The following is a 20803-nucleotide window of genomic DNA, read 5'->3' as shown; positions in this document are numbered from 1 at the left end:
ATTTCTTAAAATGATTTTGGCTAAACAATATGGCGTAGGAGTTTTAATAAACGCAGCTGAACTGTTACAATTAATAATATAATAAGGACTCGTTTGATAAAAAAGATGGGATATAAGAAGATATGTAAAACAAGATAAGAAATACGGGCTTTATGTCAAGATATACTGTCACGACCGCACTTTGCTAAGGATAGCGAAAGCGGGTAAATCGCGACTAATAAAAGGATTTAAAGGAATTAGGAAGAAATGGAAATAGAACTTGCACATTGAAAAGTCAAACAATATCATAAGATAGGATCCAAGTATTCAAATACAAGGATTTAAATGACAATAGCATTTCATCAAAATGAATCAGAGTTACGATGTTGAGAGTTTACTATTCTCTCTTAACAAACTGCAGCGGAAAAAGTCCTGAGAACGACTTCGCGTATGAAGACACGAAGCGTCGAGAGATCCACACTTATTTTCTTAAGTAGCATCGACTCTGATCAGCACACCTCCGCCCCATTGCTTAATCTGCACATTTATAAATACATGCAGGGCTGAGTACAGGAGTACTCAGTGGACACATGCCGAAAACAATACATACAATATATAGTTGTCATCCATCTACAGTATCGCACGGGGGTTTTTCTTAAAAGGCCCGAGCATACTAAATTCTTTTGTGAGCTAAAAGTTCGATTGATCAATCTATGTTCTTTGAAACACTCGCCAAATCTGTGTATCGTGTACCGTGAAGGTGGCCACCTTCAGCGGACACATCGCCGGCCAACCGCTGATGGCTCACGGCTCTCGTGCACATTATTCCGAACAGGATTTGCGGTCCTATTGGGAACCGAATTCGTTAAACTCGGGCTGGCATCGCCAAAACCCGCGGGCTATTACCCCAACAGATAGGCCTCAAAATAAACATTTTATGGCATGACAACAACTTTAAAATAATCACTGCTTCATTTTGAGAAAATGATTTTTCATAACTTCAAAAGTATTTTTGCTTTATATCCACACTATAGTGCTGGATATTAAAAGAAAGCCCACCTGATACGCTTATCTCCAAATAACAACTCTCGTGTTGGCCTCACTTTGCCCTCGAGCAAAATATCCTTTGAAAATAAATAGCGTAGCACGCTAATTAGTACTTGAAATATTTCTCATGAGAAAACAATGCATGCATCCTATTGGATAACACCTATATCTTAGTCTCGGCTTATAGGATTTTCTTAATCCTACCTCGGGCTTCACTACTTCATAAGATTTGATTATTCACTTCACTAATTTCAGGGAAAACTCCATTTTCTCGAAAATAGACACTTGCGTACTTATTTAATAAAGTATGGATTCATGGAAGATCTTTCTCTAAATCCTTTCTTTGAATTTTCTTAAGGCTGCCCATTCGCTCCTCCAACTTCAATAGTTTCCATCTTCGGAAACTTAGTAAATTATTCGGAACTAATCATTTGAGCTCCAACTTAGTCCCTAAATTAATTCCAATCCATCCTAAGTAATTCTTGGCCCAATTATTTAATCTTGGTTCATGCTCCATTCTCCTTTAAAACATCTCGGCCCACTTCCTATTAGTTGTAACAGTCCAACAAGCAAAACTCTTGGCCCACTATTACTTAAATTCCCTTGAGTCCATTTCCACAATTAAACAAGTCCATCCACCATACTAATTATTCCCATCCAAACTAAATTGATTCTCGGTCCAACTATTTAAATTGGGCAGCCCAACTCCTCACTTTTGTTACTTAATTGGAGCTTCTACTTACTAGCCCAAATAACGTTTAAATTTCGCAGTCCAACTTCTCAACAAATTAAATGGCCCTCTGCCAATTGATTAGTTAGTCCATGTGAGGAAAAATAATTTCACTTGGCCCAATTAAAGCAACTAGAGTGGCCCAATCATAAAAAGTCCAAATATACTCCTTCCTCCATCGGCTACTATACTCCCTCTCAACACCAAATTCCTTATTTTTAATTCTTTCCTAAATATCCAATTAGAAATTCCAAACTGATAGAAAGCAGCGGCAGTGTCTCCTCCGCCAAACCCCTCTTCTTCCTCCGACGAATTCACGCCGCCATCGCTCCCCTCTCCGGCGAATCCAACCAGATCGCCAGAGCTTCACCAGCGCCAGCCGTCTCCCGGCTCTCACTCCTCTAATCCTTTCTCAACTCGATTCACACCATTAATTTCCCAATTAGAACCCTTAATTTGGGAGATGCAGCGCCTACCTCCGCCTCTCTCTCCGTCTGGTTTTTCTCTCCCGACGAAGTCGCCGACAGAGAAGGTGTCGCCTTTCACTCTCCGTCTCCCTCTCTGTTTTCTTTTCTCCGCCGGGACTCTTCCTCCGGAGACCGCAGCGCCGCCACCGAACAAGTGTCGGGGAGCTTCTAGCGCTGCGTACTCTCTCCGGCTCTCTTCCTCGCGCGTGGGTGTTTCGAGGTCCGCCGTCGCACCCACGCCGCCAGCTTCGGCGGGCAGAGCCGCTGCCGGTGCCGCCTCCGGCTTCCGTCGAGCTCTCCTTCCTCCGTCGAGCCTCTCGTCGGCTGCAGGTCTTTGGTCGTTGACGAGGAGTTTCCCAGCGCCCCTCGCGATGGCCTCTGTCGAGCTCTCCGGCGCTCCGCCGTCGCTTGACCATCGCCGGACAGTTCCCCGTACACTAAGCTAAGTCTTCTAACTTAGCTATTTTACTTAGTCCTCTTAAGGGCAGTAGCTATGTATGCTAATTTCAAAGTTGGATTCTTGAGATAAGCTTTCATTCTTAACTTATTACTTGATGGAGAGAGTTCTCTTATTTCTTTGAAATGTGCATTGCTATTGTCTTATGTTTGTGAGCAGCTTATCTCTTATTATTGCAAGTCCTTGGGTGTTGATGTTGCTGGATTCCATCGTTGCTTGGCTAATCATGCTTTACAAATTCTCACTAATTGTTGAGGCTAGTTCTAAGTTCTCATCTAGAGCTCGCTATGTTGAAATCTATATGAATGCTATTTACTTAAAGGATGTTGGGGAGAATTACCTTGCTTTGGTGATTCCTTAATTGTTGGGCAGCTCAAGAGCTTCCTCCCTTTCCTCTCATTCCTTGCTACTCTTTGCCGAGAAGTTTCTAAGTGGTAAAAAGGTGAAGCAAGAGGTGTGGCATGGCTGTTTATATAGCCAACTCTCTTATTAACTTGTTGGGGAAGATACCAAATTCCCTTTTGAGCTAGTTGTTCATCTATCTTTTTGAATCTTGAAAAAGGCTTCCTTGCCTTCTTGGTGAAAGTCTTGGAAGATGTTATACTTGGTGATCAAGTTCCTTAATTGATCATGTGGTGAAAAAGGATTTTTCACTCTTTAGGTCAAGGGGATGACTCACCATTCTTTATCCAATTGTCATTACATCCACTTTGGGAAGATTTGAGATATCTTATTCCTTGTCTCCTTGCAAACACTCTTGCAAGATTTTTTTTTTAATTGGCTCCTTACCACTTTCTTGAATAACACTTATCCTTTGGTTTTTGTTGAAGAAGAAATCTAACTATTTTTGGGAATTACCTTGGCAGGTTGAGGGACAACTCATGCTATCTCTAGGAGGCTACTAATTGACCTCTTGGCATGGAGTGGGGATCAAGAATCGAGATGTGTGTAGAGAGAATCCTCAATGAAGATTTAGCAAATCCCTACTTTTGTTTCTTTACTTCATTTAGCTCTCTTAGGAAAATTTCTTTTGTAAACTAGATATATCTTCTCTACTTGTTCCAACACTAAAATCCATGTAATCCTTTTCATGAAAGGTAGTTCTCTTATATTGTAAGGTATACCTCCAACCTTTCTTCTTTTGAATAAATTCCAATAAACACTTGTACACCTATCTATGTGAAATCCTTGGCATTCTCTTTTCTCTTCCTCCAACCATTGTAGTTCATAAACTTGAAATTCCTTACACTTCAATTCCATATGGTATAAGAACAAAACATAACTTAATTCCTTTACTCATGATAAAAATCAACTTAACATAGATTCAATCATCTCTTCGTCCAATTTTTTTTTATACTCCAAAAATCTATGCACGAAAACTCGGGGTGTTACATATACAAAGATATGATTTTTTTCAGTTATTGTTTGATAGAAAAGAAATTGTCTAAAATTGTATTTTATATTAAATAAATGACTTATCTTGACTAATTGGTGGGATACATAAACATGGTTAATGTTATAATTTTGGTAAGATTGGTTAGGGCCCTTGTCTTATATTGAGCTTTGAGTTAAGCTTAAATATGATATCAAACAATTAGAAATGTCCATATATAATTCTCTATCTTGGTATTACTAACTTATCAAACACGCCCTAAGTATATAATAAATTAGGCAATGAAATTAGTCGTTACTGTCACACTGATTAGAGGAGTTGTAGAGTATAGTAGTAGTAGTATAATCTATTAATTAATGGAATGAAGTCAAACATTGTTTAGTCCACAAATTGGTACTATTACATATTTAATAGAATTAGCGTTACACTAATTTATAACCACCGCATCATTAGCAACCTATTAAAAATTACTGAAAAAGAATATTTATATATTTTGACTATAAATATGTTGTTAGAGTTTGTGTACTAAAAATCACATTTCGAGTGATTGGATACCGCAAAACTCTATAGTTTATTTTCCAATTAATGCAACAGATTATTTTTGTCGTAATATTGTTATGTTTTACATTTGATGGATGTTTATTGCATATTTAAATGTATAATCAACGTAACAAAGTCTAAGTCTTTGTTTTAGTAGACCGGTTGTGGGCGTCGTCCACTTACACACGATCAGTTCTGAACAAAGAAAATAAGAATTTCACAACCTAGATGGGCCTAGACTACCTATCGTGAAAGGTTGCAATGTCAGTCCGATTATTTCTAAGCCTTAATGAAATAAGATGACATTGGTGTGGTATAGCATTGAATCGGATCTAACAGCAAGACGAGTCTTTATGCTATCTACTGAAAGACGAGGTCTTGATAATTTGTTTGTTAATCAATGTAAGTTAGCATTGAGCATACAGTATTAATTAGACCTAGAGGATAATTTTAACACCAATAGCAGCAAGGATTAATGTCATCACATATGTTTATTTTCCAACAAAAGCAGGAAAGTAATGACAAGGTCCCATTTAGAACCATGAACGTGTGCACTGAAAATGATAGCATTCATATATTTATCTCCTCTCCTAATGATAAATAATATCTGCAGGACCAATCAGTAGTAACTTTGTCTGCACAGACTGCACAGTAAAGAATTAACCATCCCAACTAAACAACAGATTAAGAGCTATAAAAGATTTTTCCTTGATCCTTATGTTACTTTGCCTGTTGCCCAGTAAAGTCTTGTTATGAAATTCCAAAGGATCAGATGGAGTCCTTTCATACGTTTATATTTTAAATAAGTACTAGTATGGCCATGTCAAGTCAACTTAAGAATCTTTTCTTAATATCATGCCTAAGTATGTTATTTGAATAACAAACCACCTTTGGGGGTTCTACATAACCGGTTGCATCAAATTGATGAGTTCACCAATCTAGATATAATGTATTAGATGTTGGAACCATTCATGAAAATTCTAATTTTATTGCCTTCATTAAAACATCTAGCCGGCCTGATCATTCTTCAGAAACTATAATATCATCTTTGAGAAAAAATGTAGAACCTAAGCTGACAACCATAGATATGACCATGATGAATCCTCCCCAGACCAGAATGTTAAAGAATACACCAACAACCTAACATATATTACTCCTACTTTATCATTTTTTAAGCTGTTAATATTTTCTTCTGGGTTGTGGACAGAGAATCTAAATTGGTGCCTGATATATTCTGTAATCTGTAACAAGCTAAATTGGAATGGAACTTACTAGAAGGTTCAGGATTACTTTTAAACCTTTCATTGCATGAGAAAATCTCAAATGATGTGATGTACCGCCTATAGTTGTGGACATTAGTTGCATCCATCTTACAAAAATTTCTGAAATCATGTTCCCCAATGGATCTCTTTCCTGCACTTTCCATTGCCTGATAGACAAATTTAAGAAATATCTCCAGACTCAGCAAGTAATTAAGAAGTGAAACAGGTAAAAAAGCACAACTGAGCTAATCTAAATCATATACAAGTAGATGCATACCATGATATTTAAATCTTCTCTCCAAAAGAAGTACTTATATTCCCTGCTCAAACAACTGAACCTGCATTTACAGGTTATTATTATCCCAACTGGAACTTATTTTCCTTTTAATCAAGAAAAGCTATAAGGATCCATCAGCAAAGTGCTTATGAGAGAAATCAAATACCTTGCACTGAAATCAGTTGGAGCAGGTGACCATCCAATAATTCTAATATCATTAGGAAGAGCTCTATTTAGTATCTTTACATAATCTAGTTCACCATCTGTCAAGAAGAAAGAATATATATCATCAAGTTTACTAGCAAAAAGATGCTATCTGACAAGTCAACAATTTCAAAATATACACAATACAAATTTGCTAATGCATGAGATGAACTCAGTAGCCTAATTAAGGTATGTCATATGCGACAAATGAATATCAAAACTAATCCATCATTGTGATCCCAGGTAACCTTTGGTTTTTTAAAAAAAGTTTTTTTGTTCTTATTACACCTGAAGATGTTCATGAAATACTAAGTGCTTCACTAAGGAATATGATATAAAAACTTTTAGGCATACCACATGATTCCTCAGCAGAGATTTCCACAGAATATCCGTTGCTGGATGATATTTCTTTAAGATTTGATCGTAGAGATAGAGAGATTACCTGCATGAAACGGTTCAGGTTTGCGCCGAATTATAACACACAAGGTAATATTAGCAGACACACATGCAAGAAGGAAGGAAGTAACATAAGTATGTCTGTGAGAGAGAGAGGATTAACAAATGCTAATTATGAAACTATTGACAGAACTGGTTTTAGTATCCATTTATAATCTGCTTTCCTCTTAGTAAGAATGTAAAGAATCAGGTAGTGTTCTATCTCAAGTCTTGCTTGTGGAACCGAGATACTCCAAGTAGAAATTGTAGGCAGATAAAACAATTAAAATTGAAGGTTAAGAACCTCTTCTTTAATGTCAGATGTATGGACTTACTTGGCCAACAGACGAGACTCCCTTGTCTGTTCTGCCACATCTTGAGTATTGCAATTCCTTCTTATCACCAGATACTAACCTTGTCTTGTAAAGGGCTTTAAAAATTTCCGACTGCATTATTATAAGAAAGCAGATTTCATATCTTCTCCACCATAACAGTTAGATACAGGTTCTCAGAAAAGATCTTAATCAGAGAAAACCGCCAATATCTGTGTTGTTCTGCACTTCTGCTAGCGTGATTAATACAACACACAGATAACATGCCATTATTTCAAGCAGGCATCCAATAATTAATACTTGAAAAGAAAAATGACATTCGAGATCGTTAATGCACTACAACGATGTTGCATCATCAAGAATACCTACATTAGCAAACAACTCAAGTTGAACTCAGGGTAATGTACCTTGAAATCTAAATCTGGAACAGACTGCCAGATGTCACACATGAGAACAATATATAGTTTGGGTTTTATGTAAGCACACATGATCAAGTAACTAACTGGACAATTAGTTAACTGAACAGTAAAGCAGCAAGCTAAGGTATAAAATGCTACCAATGATAATCCTAGATAAATTAGTCAATCTCAACTTGCAAGTTCCAATTATAGATCGTAGATAAAAGGTAGATAACTTTTGCGTCTGAATATATGTCAAACAGAAAGAAAAAAAAAAAAAGAGAAAGGAGGGGCAAAGCTCACTTCTACTGTTGGATCCATCTGTGCCTCTGAAGCAAAACCGTAAAATCTGTCATGCATAATGCAACAGTATATCACCATTAAAAAGCGATTTGTCACTCAGGTAACACTTAATGAATTGATTAACCTTTCTGAGAAAAGATTTTGATTGCTATAAAAATCTATTTACCTCCAAAACTACAATAAAAATAAATAAATAAAAAGAAAACTCATTGCTCTGAAGTTATAAATCTATAGCATATTTATAGTCCACGATACATTGAGGAAGAAGTCTCCTATATTTAGCAGCAAGTTCTCACAATCACAGGCTGTCAGAAACAGCTCCCTGATTTCATTTCACCTCATAATGAAAATCAAAGACAACTAAATAAATGAATCACGAAGCATTTCTGAATGTGTACCTTTTGCCAAAATACATAACCTTTAAAGCAACATGTCGCTTTGGTAAATGATGCAAGGCCATTGTATGGTCACCTGTAGTTGACAGAATAGAATAAAAAAATCAAATCAACCTAACGACTACACTAAAATAAAGTTGCATACGGTTCGTATCTCCAGACATCAAAGTATTACCCGATTCTTTATATTTTGATCTGTTTAGTGAACAGATTTCATTCAATTTCAGCATCTCCATTTCCCCAATCGAGCTAGTGCAGTCCACGGACAAAGCTCTATAACTCCCTGCATTCTGCACCCGGAAACTCCGTGTTGAGGCACATTCTAGCTATTGGCCCAAAAAAAAGACTTGCAGACTTAGAACCTCAATGTCCTGAGCCAATCTTCAATAATCCAGATTCATGTGAAAAGAAGTGAGTATATATATTTTGCAACACTTTCTTATTTATTGAATGCTGCTTTAAATCTCACAGTATCATTTGAGTGATGATTCGAATGCAAAGAGAGTAAATATATAGTACAACTCTAATGATTCAGCACCAATGTTTCCATTCCTATGGAATGCACCGAAACTCCAAGCAACTGCGTTCTACACTATGATATACGACTGTAAGCATACACAAGTTACCTTCTGGCAGACGCAACCCGAGAGTTGTTGAGAGAGCTTAGCGTTCTCGGTCTCTAGTTGCTGTGATTCCAGAAATCAACAAAGAAAAATATAAGTTCGACGATTTGTTTGTTAACATTGAAATTCAGTAGGCTACGAATTGGATAAGAGAGAAATGCTGCGACTGAATTGACTACATTAATCCTTTCTCGGAGAGACTCCATTTCAGCTTGAAGCGAATTGACGAGTTCGATGTTGTTGGGATTTCCCTCCATTTGTGTTGGCGTGAGAGCTGCAGACCAAATGTTTGAAAAAATGGGGCCAAAGATCAAATAAAATAAAAGTTGATCCATTTTTATCATTTTAATTTTTAGAGTGAACTGCGCAAACGGTCCCTGAACTATGCCTTTTGTATGCCAATGATCCCTGAACTTTAAAAATATTGTGGATGGTCCCTGTACTAAAGGATAATCACATTTTTGATACTTTTTCACTTTTCAGTCAAATTTTACACTAAAAATACCCTCAAAACTTAGAGAGCATTCTTGTCCATACCAAAAAAAAATTTGGTTAATGTCACGCTCTATACTATACTTAAATCTCTCTTTTAAGTATAGTATAGAGCGTGTGTTTGTGTTAATTCTTCATCAAAATACCCAATTTCTTTTCTTCTTCTTCTTCCCTCTTCATGTTTTCTTTTGGAGGCATTAAGCATTACCCTATCTAACACGGAAATGGAGGTTGTTGGAGGAAGAGGAAGAGTGTCTTTACTGACTTGTGAGAGCGCGGCTGATTTAAGGAGGAAGAAGGGGAGTGGGAATGAAGGGACGAGAGGTGAATTTTAGAGAAAAATAGAGACAAGAGTATAGGTGAGATGAGAGAGAAGTCCATTTTAGAAATTGGCGTGTAGAAGTCAAAAGGGGTTTTGTGAGTTTTGAAATATTTCACAACTAAATATTATAATAGTATATAATTTGGTATATGGAGTATTACATATTTGTTCATTCCTATACACAATCGGAAAAAAGAATATATAAGTGTATATCCAAATCACGTCCACCTGCATATTCTGGAAAGCAAAAGTGTGACATTGACCAAATTTTTTTTGTATGGACAAAAATGCCCTCCAAGTTTTGGGGATATTTTTGGTGTAAAAATAGACTGAAAAGTGAAAAAGTATAAAAAATGTAATTATCTTTTAGTACATGGACCATCCATGATATTTTTAAAGTTCAGGGACTATTAACGCGCAATAGGCATAGTTCAGGGACCGTACGTGGAATTCACTCTAATTTTTAAATATTTAATTAAATATTTCAACAAAATAAGTTAACTTTAAATATTCTATTTTAATAGTAAAAAATTTTGTTGGGTCTAAATTTAGAACGTGGCAGTCCAATTTGACCTGAGGAATATCCTATTCAAATCTCATCAAACAAAAAAAAAAGGTAAAAGAAAAGAGATCTTGAATAAGATGGGAAATGCGCCAAAGGAATGCTGTTGTTTTAACTGAATCCCCACAGAAGTGAGAGTGCTCTTCAGTCACAGCATATCAAAATTCGTTAGCATAAAGTTTCCAAGAAAATTCTCTCCCCTCTTTCGATTAATCTCGTTTCCTTCTCCACCACTCCTCTTTCCCAATCTCCGACACACAGTGAAAAATCCGGATTAATCGGTGGAATTATGATGCTGAAATCGGATATTTCGGGCGAGGGGAATGTTTTCCCACCGGGATTCCGATTCCACCCCACAGATGAGGAGCTCGTGCTTTACTATCTCAAGCGGAAGATCTGCGGCCAGCGCCATCTGCTCGACGTCATCTCTGAGACCGATGTTTACAAGTGGGAGCCCGAGGAGTTGCCTGGTATGTTTCATCGTTCACCGTTCGATTATCATTTCTTTTGACCATGCCTTGTTATGTTTGATTTTCTCAGATATTTATATCAATTGTTCATGAATGTTCTGTTTGTTGCGGGTTTAGATTTCTTGTTATTGTTATTATGATTGAATACAAGTCAATGGTCTATGTAGATTAGTTTGTTTTCGTATTGCACTTTACGAAGGACATTTTGTGTATGTAGGAAGTTGTAATCACTGCTAAAAGGTTGTCAATTGGGATCTATATATGGTTTATTTTACTGAAATTGGTAAAGTAAGAGAGAAAATTGGAAAATTAGGTTAGTCAATTGAGACAAACTTTCCATTTTTTGACATGGGACTAGTAAATGGAAACATGAAAGTTGAGACTACTTTTTGTGGACGGAGGATGTAGTAAATTTCTGAGTTTTAGTTCTATTTCGGAAAATTCGTTATTGTGCTTCCTACTGACTCCTGACATGTCTGAAATGCAGGGCTTTCAAAATTGAAAACAAGTGATCGGCAATGGTTCTTCTTCAGTCCAAGAGATAGGAAATACCCAAATGGAGCAAGGTCCAATAGGGCAACAAGGCATGGGTTTTGGAAAGCAACTGGGAAGGTCCGTGCCATCTCACGTGGGGATCATGCTGTTGGTTTAAAGAGGACTCTGGTATTCTATAGAGGCCATGCGCCTAAAGGAGAGCGCACCGACTGGGTGATGCATGAATACACCATGGATGAAGAAGAGCTGAAAAGATGCCAGGCTGCTATGGAGTACTATGTGTTGGAATAAATAATTAAACTTGATTTTGTAGTAGAATTATCTAGATATTAGTAGGTATTAAAATATCTAGATATTTTAAGAGAATTCTCTAGATTATAGATATTTTGTAGAATTCTCTAGAATTAGGATGTATTAAAATATTTAGATATTTTAGTAGAATTTCCTAGAATGTTAGGAAAATATCTAGATTTTTATGGAGAAAAAATCTAGATATAAAATATTATAGAGAATTCTAGAATATGAAGTGAATCCCTATAAATAGGGGAGAGTTGTAACATTTTGAACAAGTTGAAGAAGTTGAGAATTTGAGAAGTTGAAGAAGTTGAGAATTTGAGAAGTTGAGAAAGTTTGAGAAATTGAGTGTTCTTTCCTTCCCCACATCAAAACATCTCCTAAACCATTTCCTACATATTCCACCCATCCTCCTCTCAAATATTTCCTCCAAACTAAATTATTCCTCCAACTTATATCCTATATATTTCCAACACTATGTGCTGTACAAGGTCTACAAAAAAAGGTGGGCTTGGTCCCAAAAATGGCGAGCAATATGGCGCACCGTTTAGGGAGGAGGATTGGACTGATGATAAAGATGAAGTACCATCTGCAATTGAGAAGGAAATTCTACAAAAGCCAGTGAACGAGATCACACCTATCAATAGTAGTAAAGTAGTTGATTTTGGCATGTTTAGGTGTTTCACATCAAAATCCAAATCATGGTTCCGTAAATCATTCTGTGGGAGCAGATCAAAGTGGAAGAGGCAAACAGGATGATGGTGGTACAGACTCATTGTTCTCCTCTGCTCTCTGGTCCTTTGTGGAGTCTATACCAACAAGTCCTGCTTCAGCTTCTAAATGTGCTTTGGTAAATAAGGCGTTTGAACGAATGTCTAGCTTCAGTAAAGTAGGAATGAATGACAAGAACTTAAATGTAACTGCAGGTAATGCCAATGCAAAATCTGGCAAATCGAGAACTGGTCCTGTCTTTTTGTCTTTGTTAGGATTGATGTGTGCTATCCTATGGATGGTGATATTAACCTAACTGATTGATGAATAACACTATTATGTGTATATGTTACTTGTAGATAGTTTTTAGTCCGATGCCTTGCCGGATCATCATTGGAAATATGAAGGCAGTTTTGAGTTCCAATAGCATTCTTTGCATTTACTGTAACTAAAATCAACCTACAGAGGGAGAGGCAGATTTTATTGTATGAATTTGGTGTCGCATTAAGCATGTGTTGTGTAGTAATATGACGAAACTGGAACATAGTTATTATGATCACAAAACATTTATAGTTACATTTATATTCGTGTATGGGAATGCTTAGTTGGATATCGAGCAGCATTTAATGACATAATGCACTTCATTTAGGGCATGATCACTCTATAAGATTTAGCCAATTCTTGGTCCATTTCTAAGAAATCTGGGTTTCACTTTCTACTTTTTAATTCTTGGAAGCCTAAGCTAAAATGGCCAGTCCGCACTGCTCATGCGAATTGGACAAGAATTCAAATCTTTGAGATTTATTTATGCATTGATTTTGTCTGTAGTGATCAATAGCATCGAAGGAGGAGTCATCATCGGACTCAAAGATGGGGATGCGAGCTGGGATATTTCTCTTCCTAAACTCCCCATTGATGGGGTTAGCCTCAATGGCTCTTCGGTGCGCCGGGGTGTTGAGCTTCCAATTGACTTGGTTCGCCCAAACATCGACCTTAGTCAATTGCGGGATGGGAAGACAAATAACGCCTTAATCCTTCTTCGTGATCCGGTCCACATAGATAGTAAAAAGGGTTCCATAATCGAATCCCTTCTTGTTGAGAAGACACCAAATCACATTCAACTCTGTCTGGGAGACAATCCCCCATCGACCCTAGCAAACATGAGTTGGGTCATAGCGCGGTGGAGGTATCTCAAAACCGGGTTGCGAATCGAAGAAGACTTGGCATAGCCCGCGACGTACTCGTGCTCATTCGTCATCGCACCCCACACCTCATCAAAGTCGTAGTCATTGTCGGCCTCGGGGTTGGGGTCGAAGCAATGGAACACTCCACAAAGTTCTTTCATGGTGAGCGAGTGCCATCGGTTGCCTAGGCGGAAATCGATGCTAAGCGGGATGTTTTGCCGGCGGTCCTTGGTGACCTTCAACGAGCTTAGGAACTCAAGAGTGTACTTCCTAAAAGACGGCCACTTCCTCTCGAACATGTATTGAAGACCGTTCCCATCGCCCACGTCACACAACTCCCAAAAGTCCTCCGCGATCCCCAAAGTTTGGAGAGGGAGTTCGTGGGGGTACCTCGAGGGCGCCGTCTCTCGCGCCGACAACTTCTTCCACATAGCCTTTTTCACGTCCGAGGCAAGGCTAATGCCATAGTTCTTCGCGTTTTCGAGCTTACCCTTTGATCCCATTTTCCTACAAAAGAAGAATATAATACTTAAAAAGTATATTAACAATGGGCAATCAAAGGTTCCCCAGACTTGCACTCTTATAAGCAAAAGAGTGAACATATAGTTGCAAGTTTCTGGTTCATGGCATCCTAGATGGTGGCATGTAAACATGTAGAGCACAATCATCCAAACTAGGACACAAAAATTCATCCCCCAACGTGAATTCATCTCCCATGCAGAGACGTATCAACAATAAATAAATGCATATCAACAATCTCTTGGAAATTCTCAAGTATTGCTATTCATGGAAGTAATAATAACCTCACCATGCTATGAACATGATTACAACATATTAACAAGTATAAACAAGAGGGATTCACTATTCACCAAGCTTCAATTCACCACCCATACACAAATTAACCATGGAAATCCAAAAGTAAGCATACACAATCATCCCCCATCATATAATAAGAGTTTCTACCGAACAATTCATGTAAAACATGCCCAAATCCATGAAAGAATTGAAACAAAGCTCAGAAACTGAGTTAGGATTCATACCTTGTGTTGATGAGAATTGGAGGAGAAGAACTCTAAACTTGGAGAGAATTGAGAGAATGAGAGGGTGGTGTGTGGATTTGGTGATTTATAAAGGTGGGGGTTGCATGCAAGAAGGAATCTGAGAAGGAATGAGAAAAGGAATGGAAAACATACCTTAAAACATACCTTAAATAAGGCATTCTCGTTTCTGGACTGCGCGCGGCGGTCGCCGCACGCTGCGTGGCGGGCCGCCGCACGGGCCTTCGTAAATGGCGTGTCCTGGCGGGCCGCCATGGCCCGTCCAACGGTTTCCTCCGCCCGCCCTAAGCCTGCCCTAGGCCCGACCTATCCTGCACATGTGAACACACTGTGGCGACCGCCGTATTAAGTGTGGCGAGCGCCACCCGTCATTTATTTTATTTTTTTTAAGAAAAAAGAAAAATGAAAATAACGAAAAAAGGAACAAAACTAAAGAAGTTGGGTTGCCTCCCAACAAGAGCTTTTGTTTTTAGTCGTTAGCTCGACTTGAAGTGGCCCACTAATTGGGCGGATCAGCGACCCGAGTGTTGAAAATTGGCATCGGGAGCAACTTGGTCCCTAGCTTCTTCCACCACTTGTATTTCCTCTTATTGGTTTTGATAACATATATCTCGGGGTCCTCCTTGGATGCTTTCTTCTTCTTTTGCTTCTTCTTCTGCGGAACAGATGTAGAGGAGTTAGCATCGTCCTTTTTAGGAGAACGTCTTACCTCGTTGACAATGTAGATAGTGGAGGTAGTAGGATCCTCCACTTCAAAAGGGTCTTGGGGTTTGGTCAAGTCGGTGACCATAATTGACCTGACTGCCGTTCCATCTTCACCCGCTTTGCCTCCTCAAACTTGAGCATCTCGCTCTCGATCTTATAGGTGGAATGGATATAGTTATTGCTAATTGTGATCTCGCCACGACCTATATCAATCAAAGCTTTGCAAGTGGCAAGAAAATCTCTCCCTAAAATTAGAGGGATGTTCTTGTCTACTTCATGTCAAGCACAATAAAGTCGGCGGGGAAAATAAAATATTCGACTTTAACTAAGATATCCTCAATCAAACCTACAGTTTTTATGGACGAGTTATCGGCCAACCTTAGTGTCACATCTGAAGTTTTGAGCGGCCCAATGTTGAGCTTTTCGTAATACTTTAGTGGCATGAGATTGATGGAAGATCCTAGATCGCATAGGGCCTTGTCAACCTTTCCCTCTCCAATCCGGCATCTGATAATGAATTGGCCCGGATCACTCTGCTTCACTGCCCTTTCCTTTTGGACGATCTCGCTGCAATGATGCGGTAGCTTAAGGTCGGCTTTTGTTGGCTTTTTCTTCCTCATCACCGCCTCCCTTAGTAGCTTCGCATATTTAGGTATCTCCTGCAACGTATCAACTAGAGGAATGTTAGTATGAACTTTACAAAACATGTTCAAAAAATGTTTGAACTGCTCTTCGAGCTTAAACTTCCTCTTTGGTTGGAAAGGTAGCACAATCCCATTGTGCCGCACGAGTCCCTGTTCAGTAGGTGGTTCTGCCGTCTCAGTGGCGGCCCGCCGCGGGGTGTGCTGCGGTCCACCGGCGGCTAGGCAAACTCCATTCGGTGCTTCAGCTGCGGGCTGCTGTGGTTGTTGCGGCGGTGCGCCGGCGACTAGGCAGTCCCCAGTTTTCTGCTTTGCCATCCACTTCTTGTTGATGTCATCCACTCGTGCGGCTGCCTTTTCCCTGTCCTCATCTAACTTCTTTTGGATTTGCTCCATTTGAGTGTTGATGTTGGCTATGGCAGTTGAGATCGTGTTCATTCCTTGCTCGAGGTTGTTTATCCTAGCTTCAACCACTCTGATCTTGGTGTCATTAACCTTCCTGTCTTGTGTAATTACTTCCAAGATCCTTGTGATCCCTTGGTCATACTTCTCCTCCTTTTTGGTTGTTTCAACTACTCCTCATTTGCCAACACTAAATCCAACAGGGGGTTGCAAGAAATTATTTTTAGAATATGAGAGATTAGGATGAGGTCGTTTTCCATTATAATTATTGAAATTACTGCCCCCCTGATTAGGGCGATAATTGTTGTTGTAGTTTCTGTTGGAACCGCCTCCTTGCATGTAGTCGATTTCCTCCACTATCGGGGCAGGAGTTTCGGGTTTAAAGACCGCTATGATGGAGGTCGATGGAATCGGATCCTCCTTCCTCGATGTGTCCATTTAGTCCACCTTCGCAAAAAGAACTCTGAGCTCGGCCAATTCCTTCGCAAAAGAACTTTTCTCGGCCTCTTCAATTGCAGCTATCCTCTTCGTGTTGTGCCTTTCTTTCGACCACCCCCTGCTGTTGGCGGTGAATTCCTCGATCACTGCCATGGCATCTTCACCCTACCTTCTCAAAAAGCCTCTGTCTGCCCCTGAATCCAACATAGCACAAATTTTTTCATTAAATCCATTATAGAGGATTCCTACCTGATGGTCCACGGTGAAACCGTGGTTAAAGCACTTTCGGAGGAGAGCTTTGAAACGAGCAAACGCCTCATAGAGAGGCTCATCGTGGCCTTGGATGAACTGAAAGATTTCGCTTTTCAGCTTCAAGATTGTGCCTGGCGGATAGTATTTGTCGAGGAAGGCAGCTTCGATGTCCTTCCGTGGAAACTTTCTCTAAGGGCATACACTCAAACTACTCTTTAGCAGAATCAGTTAATGAAAAGGGAAAGAGTCTTACCCTTATGGCATCGTCGTCGACACCATTTAACTTGATCGTGTTCGCGATTTCCACAAATTTGGAGAGATGGCGGTTAGCATCCTCGGTGGCCCTACCTGCAAAAGGAGTTTGCTCGACCCTTTGTATAAGGGTCATGCGTAACTCAAAGTTATTAGCATCAATACGAGGGCCTTCGGGAAAAGTAACAGTATTCCCATGATTGAACATGTTCATCACGGGTAGTGTTTCCTTGTTCTTTTTCTCCAGCGCCTCTCGGGCTGCCCTTTCCGCATCTCTCTCGTCCATCAACATCTTGACCGTCTCTTGCAATTTTTCAAGTTCCGTTTTGTCAGCCATTGATCTTGATCCTTTTTCACTCCTTATTTTCCTACGAGTTCTTCAAGTTCTAAATCGAGCGGTTCTAGACTGTCCTTCCCAGAGCGCGTTCGCATACAAAACCTGCAAGAATCAAAAACAAAAACAAATTAAAAACTAAAATTAAAACTGAAAGCAATTAAATTCCAAATTATCAAAATAATCCTTTTGACGATATGACTCTAAAGTGAATTGTCTTCCCCGGAAACGTCACCAAAAACTTGATGCACTATTTTTTAGCACTAAATAAACCTGCAAGTGCAGGTATACAGAGTATATATAGTATAGCTAAAGGTCAGTACCAGTTATCAAACACGGGGAAGGCAAACACAAAGTGTCTATCCTCTACTAAGACTCGATTACTATCTGGAAGAACGGAAGGTTTTGAAAACTTTTTGAAATAGAAAACAATGAAAAGCAATAAACAACTAAATGCAGATAAAACACGGAGATAATCGATAGAGATAAGGGAATCTCAGTGATGTGCGTTCACAATTATGGTTATACAAATTCCAAACTACAATACCCTAGCACATTTATTACTTTGATAGAACAAGTCGCATAGCTTGTGCTCATGCGATGCAAACGTTGATTACAAATTAGGGTTGTCAATCCTAACACGTAACTCCAAATAGCTCCTAAGACCCTTGAAAAGTCATCATTCTCAATTAACAGTGTCGTTTTAAGGGAAGCTAACTGTAGCGTCTACTAAGTGAATCTAACTCGCTAGAACTCTCTCACAGTTATGAAGCAAGCTATATTAAATCATACACGATTCTGTCACTCAATCATGCAGCATCAAAACTACTTAGGGAAGAAACAAAGTAAAAACAAAACGGATATTAAATAGAAAAAGGAATTGTATAACCAAAGTCGTTACTAACACATCCCTAGAATCCTATGAGTTTAGTTACACATGATGAAATAAGCTAAACACATAGATTGAATCCTTGTCATTCATGATGTTCTTGAAATCCTTCTCTAACTCCTTGCACAAGTGAAGTACTCTAGCTCTTGATCTCTATGAAATATTTTGCAAGTACAAGCTCTCTCTTTTTTTATGAAGCTTGAGGTCTTATTTATAGGGGAAAGCCAATCTTTGTTGTAGAAGGAAAAGATCTTCAAAATATGGTAAATCTTGGAGCAAATCTGGGGCATCTCGGATTCGCCGCCTTTCTCCGGCGGGCCGCCGCACCTTAGCCGGCGGTCGCCGCGTTGGAGTCCAGAGAGTTTGTTTCTCCGGCGGTGGACCGCCGCACGATTTCCGGCGGTCGTCGGTCGAGACTTCTCTTCCAAGCGTATTTTTCCGAGGCGGACCACTGCATTGATCTGCCCGCTGGGCGCCGGCGGTCGCCGTACACCTCCGCGGCGGTCGGCGGTCGCCGTTTGACTCCAGATTTCTAGACTTTGCGTTTTGGCTCCCTTTTTCAGCTCAATTATGCACATTTCTCACACACACGTCAAAATACCAAAATAGATAAAATATGCAAATAATGGACGTGTAGAGTGACTTTGACATCGAAAACGGACCAAATAATGGCCTTAAAATAGTGCAAAATCCGAGCGTATCACTTATTCTCTATATTATGGTAGTTTGACCGTTTTGTGTGAGATGTGTAAGAAAATATATGAAAACGAGCCAAAAACACATTTACCACTCTAGGTAAGGTTGGCCGATAAAGGAATTCATAGTTTGGACAATAATTGGGCTGCCAAGATGATTCCAAACCATTCTCTTCATCACCGAAAGATCTTCGTGTAGGTACCTTGCACGTGTCAATCAGAGTCCGGTTGAAAAGGTTATGGTTGTTTTACGAAGACTGCGTGGGAGTTGCGCAATTCTAGCGACTCGGCGACTCGCTAAAGTACAGTGTTTGGTAAGGGAGTAGCAACCTGGTATAACCTACATGGACAAATTCGAATCAGTTTCAGATTTCTAACTATTTAAGGTCCTTAAATATGACTCGAAACACACCCATTCACGCCCAAAAATCTAAAATTCGTCCTAGTGCGGGAAGAAGGCATCCAGAAGACTTTAATTAACGATTTGAAGACTTCCATCCATTCAACTCTTCCATGTGACATCCATTCTACTTGTTATTCATGTTTTATTGTTTTCTACCGAATATTTTGAAAGAATTCCTATGAACATGAGTAACTAAATGCATTTGTAGGGTTTTTGGTGAAGACTACGAGCTTATGTTTTGATTTATGCAATTAAACCGTGTTACCTAGCTCTTAAGGTTGTTTTGATTGTTCTTTTGCTTTTTTTTGTTATTTTGCGTAATCAACATGAGAACTATGTCCGTTAAACTAGATTAATCGAGAGATAGCTAGTTTTACGTGGTTAAGGAAACGATTACAACACAAGGGTTTATCAACACTCGGAATTGGGGATCTTTTGTGAGGGCTTGAGTCTTAGGAAAACTAGGCGAGTCATCCCTCCGAATGTACCTATTCCAACACTATTTCCTTTTAATCACTCTTGCTTTCTTCACCTTCTTTGGGGCATTTATAATAAAAATTGGAAATCAAGAATTATTTACCACTCCCTTAGTCCACTAATAAACTTTCCATTTTGTCATTTTCATTTGTCCATCAATAAACTTTCCATTTACTTTTTACTATTTTTTGTGATGAACCTCGTATTCTACTAATTTTATCACACTCACATTTTATGCTATATTTCTTAAGAGCATCCGCATCGCGTCTCGATGCGGGCTCTATCTCGTCTCGAAGAGACGAGACCGCATCGAGACGACGATGCGGCCTCCATCTCGTCTCGATGCGACGGGACATCTCGTCGCGTGTCGCGCGCGGAAGAGGCCGGCCTCGAGACAGCTCGCCACGCGCCTTGGCGACGTGGCGTGCTCCGGTTCGTGCGTGACGCCCACTCGTCGGCCCTCGAGTGGGCGTCGTTTATATCGGTTTAAAATGTTTTTTTTGTTTTTTTAAAAATCAGGAAAATTCGAAAATAAAATAAATTAAAATCTTGTAATTTTTAATTTTTGTATTTTTCAATATTGTAATAAAAATCGAAAATTAAAAAATTAAAATTAAAATTAAAAATACTCCATAGGATTTCAATTATGTATTTTTCGTATTTTCGGATGTTGTAATTTTTGTGGTTTTTAATGATTTAATGAATTATTAGTATTAATTTAATATTTCAATGAATTATTAATTGAATTTGTTGGAAATTAAAATAAAAAATAAAATTAAATGAATAGTTAAGGGATGAGATGGTTAAGAGATGGAGGGATGCAGGTGTTTTCTCTTAGTTAAGAGATGAGGTGAAAAGTACAGTGAGATCCATTAATAGTGAAAA

At 39.0% G+C, this 20803-nt stretch overlaps 1 protein-coding gene and 1 pseudogene across 5 annotated transcripts; one reads left to right on the top strand and one right to left on the bottom strand.

The window, feature by feature from the left end:
- Nucleotides 1-266: 266 nt before the first annotated feature.
- On the bottom strand, nucleotides 267-9227 carry LOC125193494 (uncharacterized). 4 transcript variants are annotated; one of them, XM_089067113.1, is made up of 11 exons: nucleotides 9022-9227; nucleotides 8846-8905; nucleotides 8395-8545; nucleotides 8223-8295; nucleotides 7825-7870; nucleotides 7127-7237; nucleotides 6711-6798; nucleotides 6319-6415; nucleotides 6153-6213; nucleotides 5912-6042; nucleotides 267-516 (listed from the first exon to the last, which is right to left on the bottom strand). In XM_089067113.1, exons 1-11 carry the CDS (start codon nucleotides 9184-9186, stop codon nucleotides 489-491), a joined length of 1011 nt encoding a protein of 336 aa, XP_088923239.1. In that variant the 5' UTR covers nucleotides 9187-9227; the 3' UTR covers nucleotides 267-488. The 4 variants fall into 4 exon arrangements, with proteins under 4 accessions (XP_088923239.1, XP_088923238.1, XP_088923236.1 ...); XM_089067112.1 differs by having other exon boundaries at nucleotides 5886-6042; nucleotides 9022-9226; XM_089067110.1 differs by lacking the exon at nucleotides 267-516 and having other exon boundaries at nucleotides 4106-6042; nucleotides 9022-9226.
- Nucleotides 9228-10458: 1231 nt separating this feature from the next.
- LOC148931230 (NAC domain-containing protein 17-like) lies at nucleotides 10459-12605 on the top strand (annotated as a pseudogene). Its single transcript, XR_016137419.1, has 3 exons — nucleotides 10459-10688; nucleotides 11176-11470; nucleotides 11966-12605. The product of XR_016137419.1 is annotated as an NAC domain-containing protein 17-like (transcript).
- The last annotated feature ends 8198 nt before the right edge of the window (nucleotides 12606-20803 follow it).

The sequence above is a fragment of the Salvia hispanica genome, chromosome 3 (assembly GCF_029641045.1).
Source record: "Salvia hispanica isolate PSC_SH4W2 chromosome 3, Shi_PSC_v1, whole genome shotgun sequence".
Classification (NCBI taxonomy): Eukaryota; Viridiplantae; Streptophyta; class Magnoliopsida; order Lamiales; family Lamiaceae; genus Salvia; species Salvia hispanica.
The sequence above is the reverse complement of the archived record's forward strand: the minus strand, read 5'-3'. Positions and strand labels throughout refer to the sequence as shown.

Coding starts and splice junctions, on each gene's coding strand:
- LOC125193494 (XM_089067110.1), bottom strand. CDS start 9,186: ATGATAAAAATGGATCAACTTTTATTTTATTTGATCTTTGGCCCCATT. Junction 8,546..8,845: donor CGGGTTGCGTCTGCCAGAAG/GTAACTTGTGTA, acceptor TTGGGCCAATAG/CTAGAATGTGCCTCAACACG. Junction 7,238..7,824: donor AGATGGATCCAACAGTAGAA/GTGAGCTTTGCC, acceptor ATAATAATGCAG/TCGGAAATTTTTAAAGCCCT.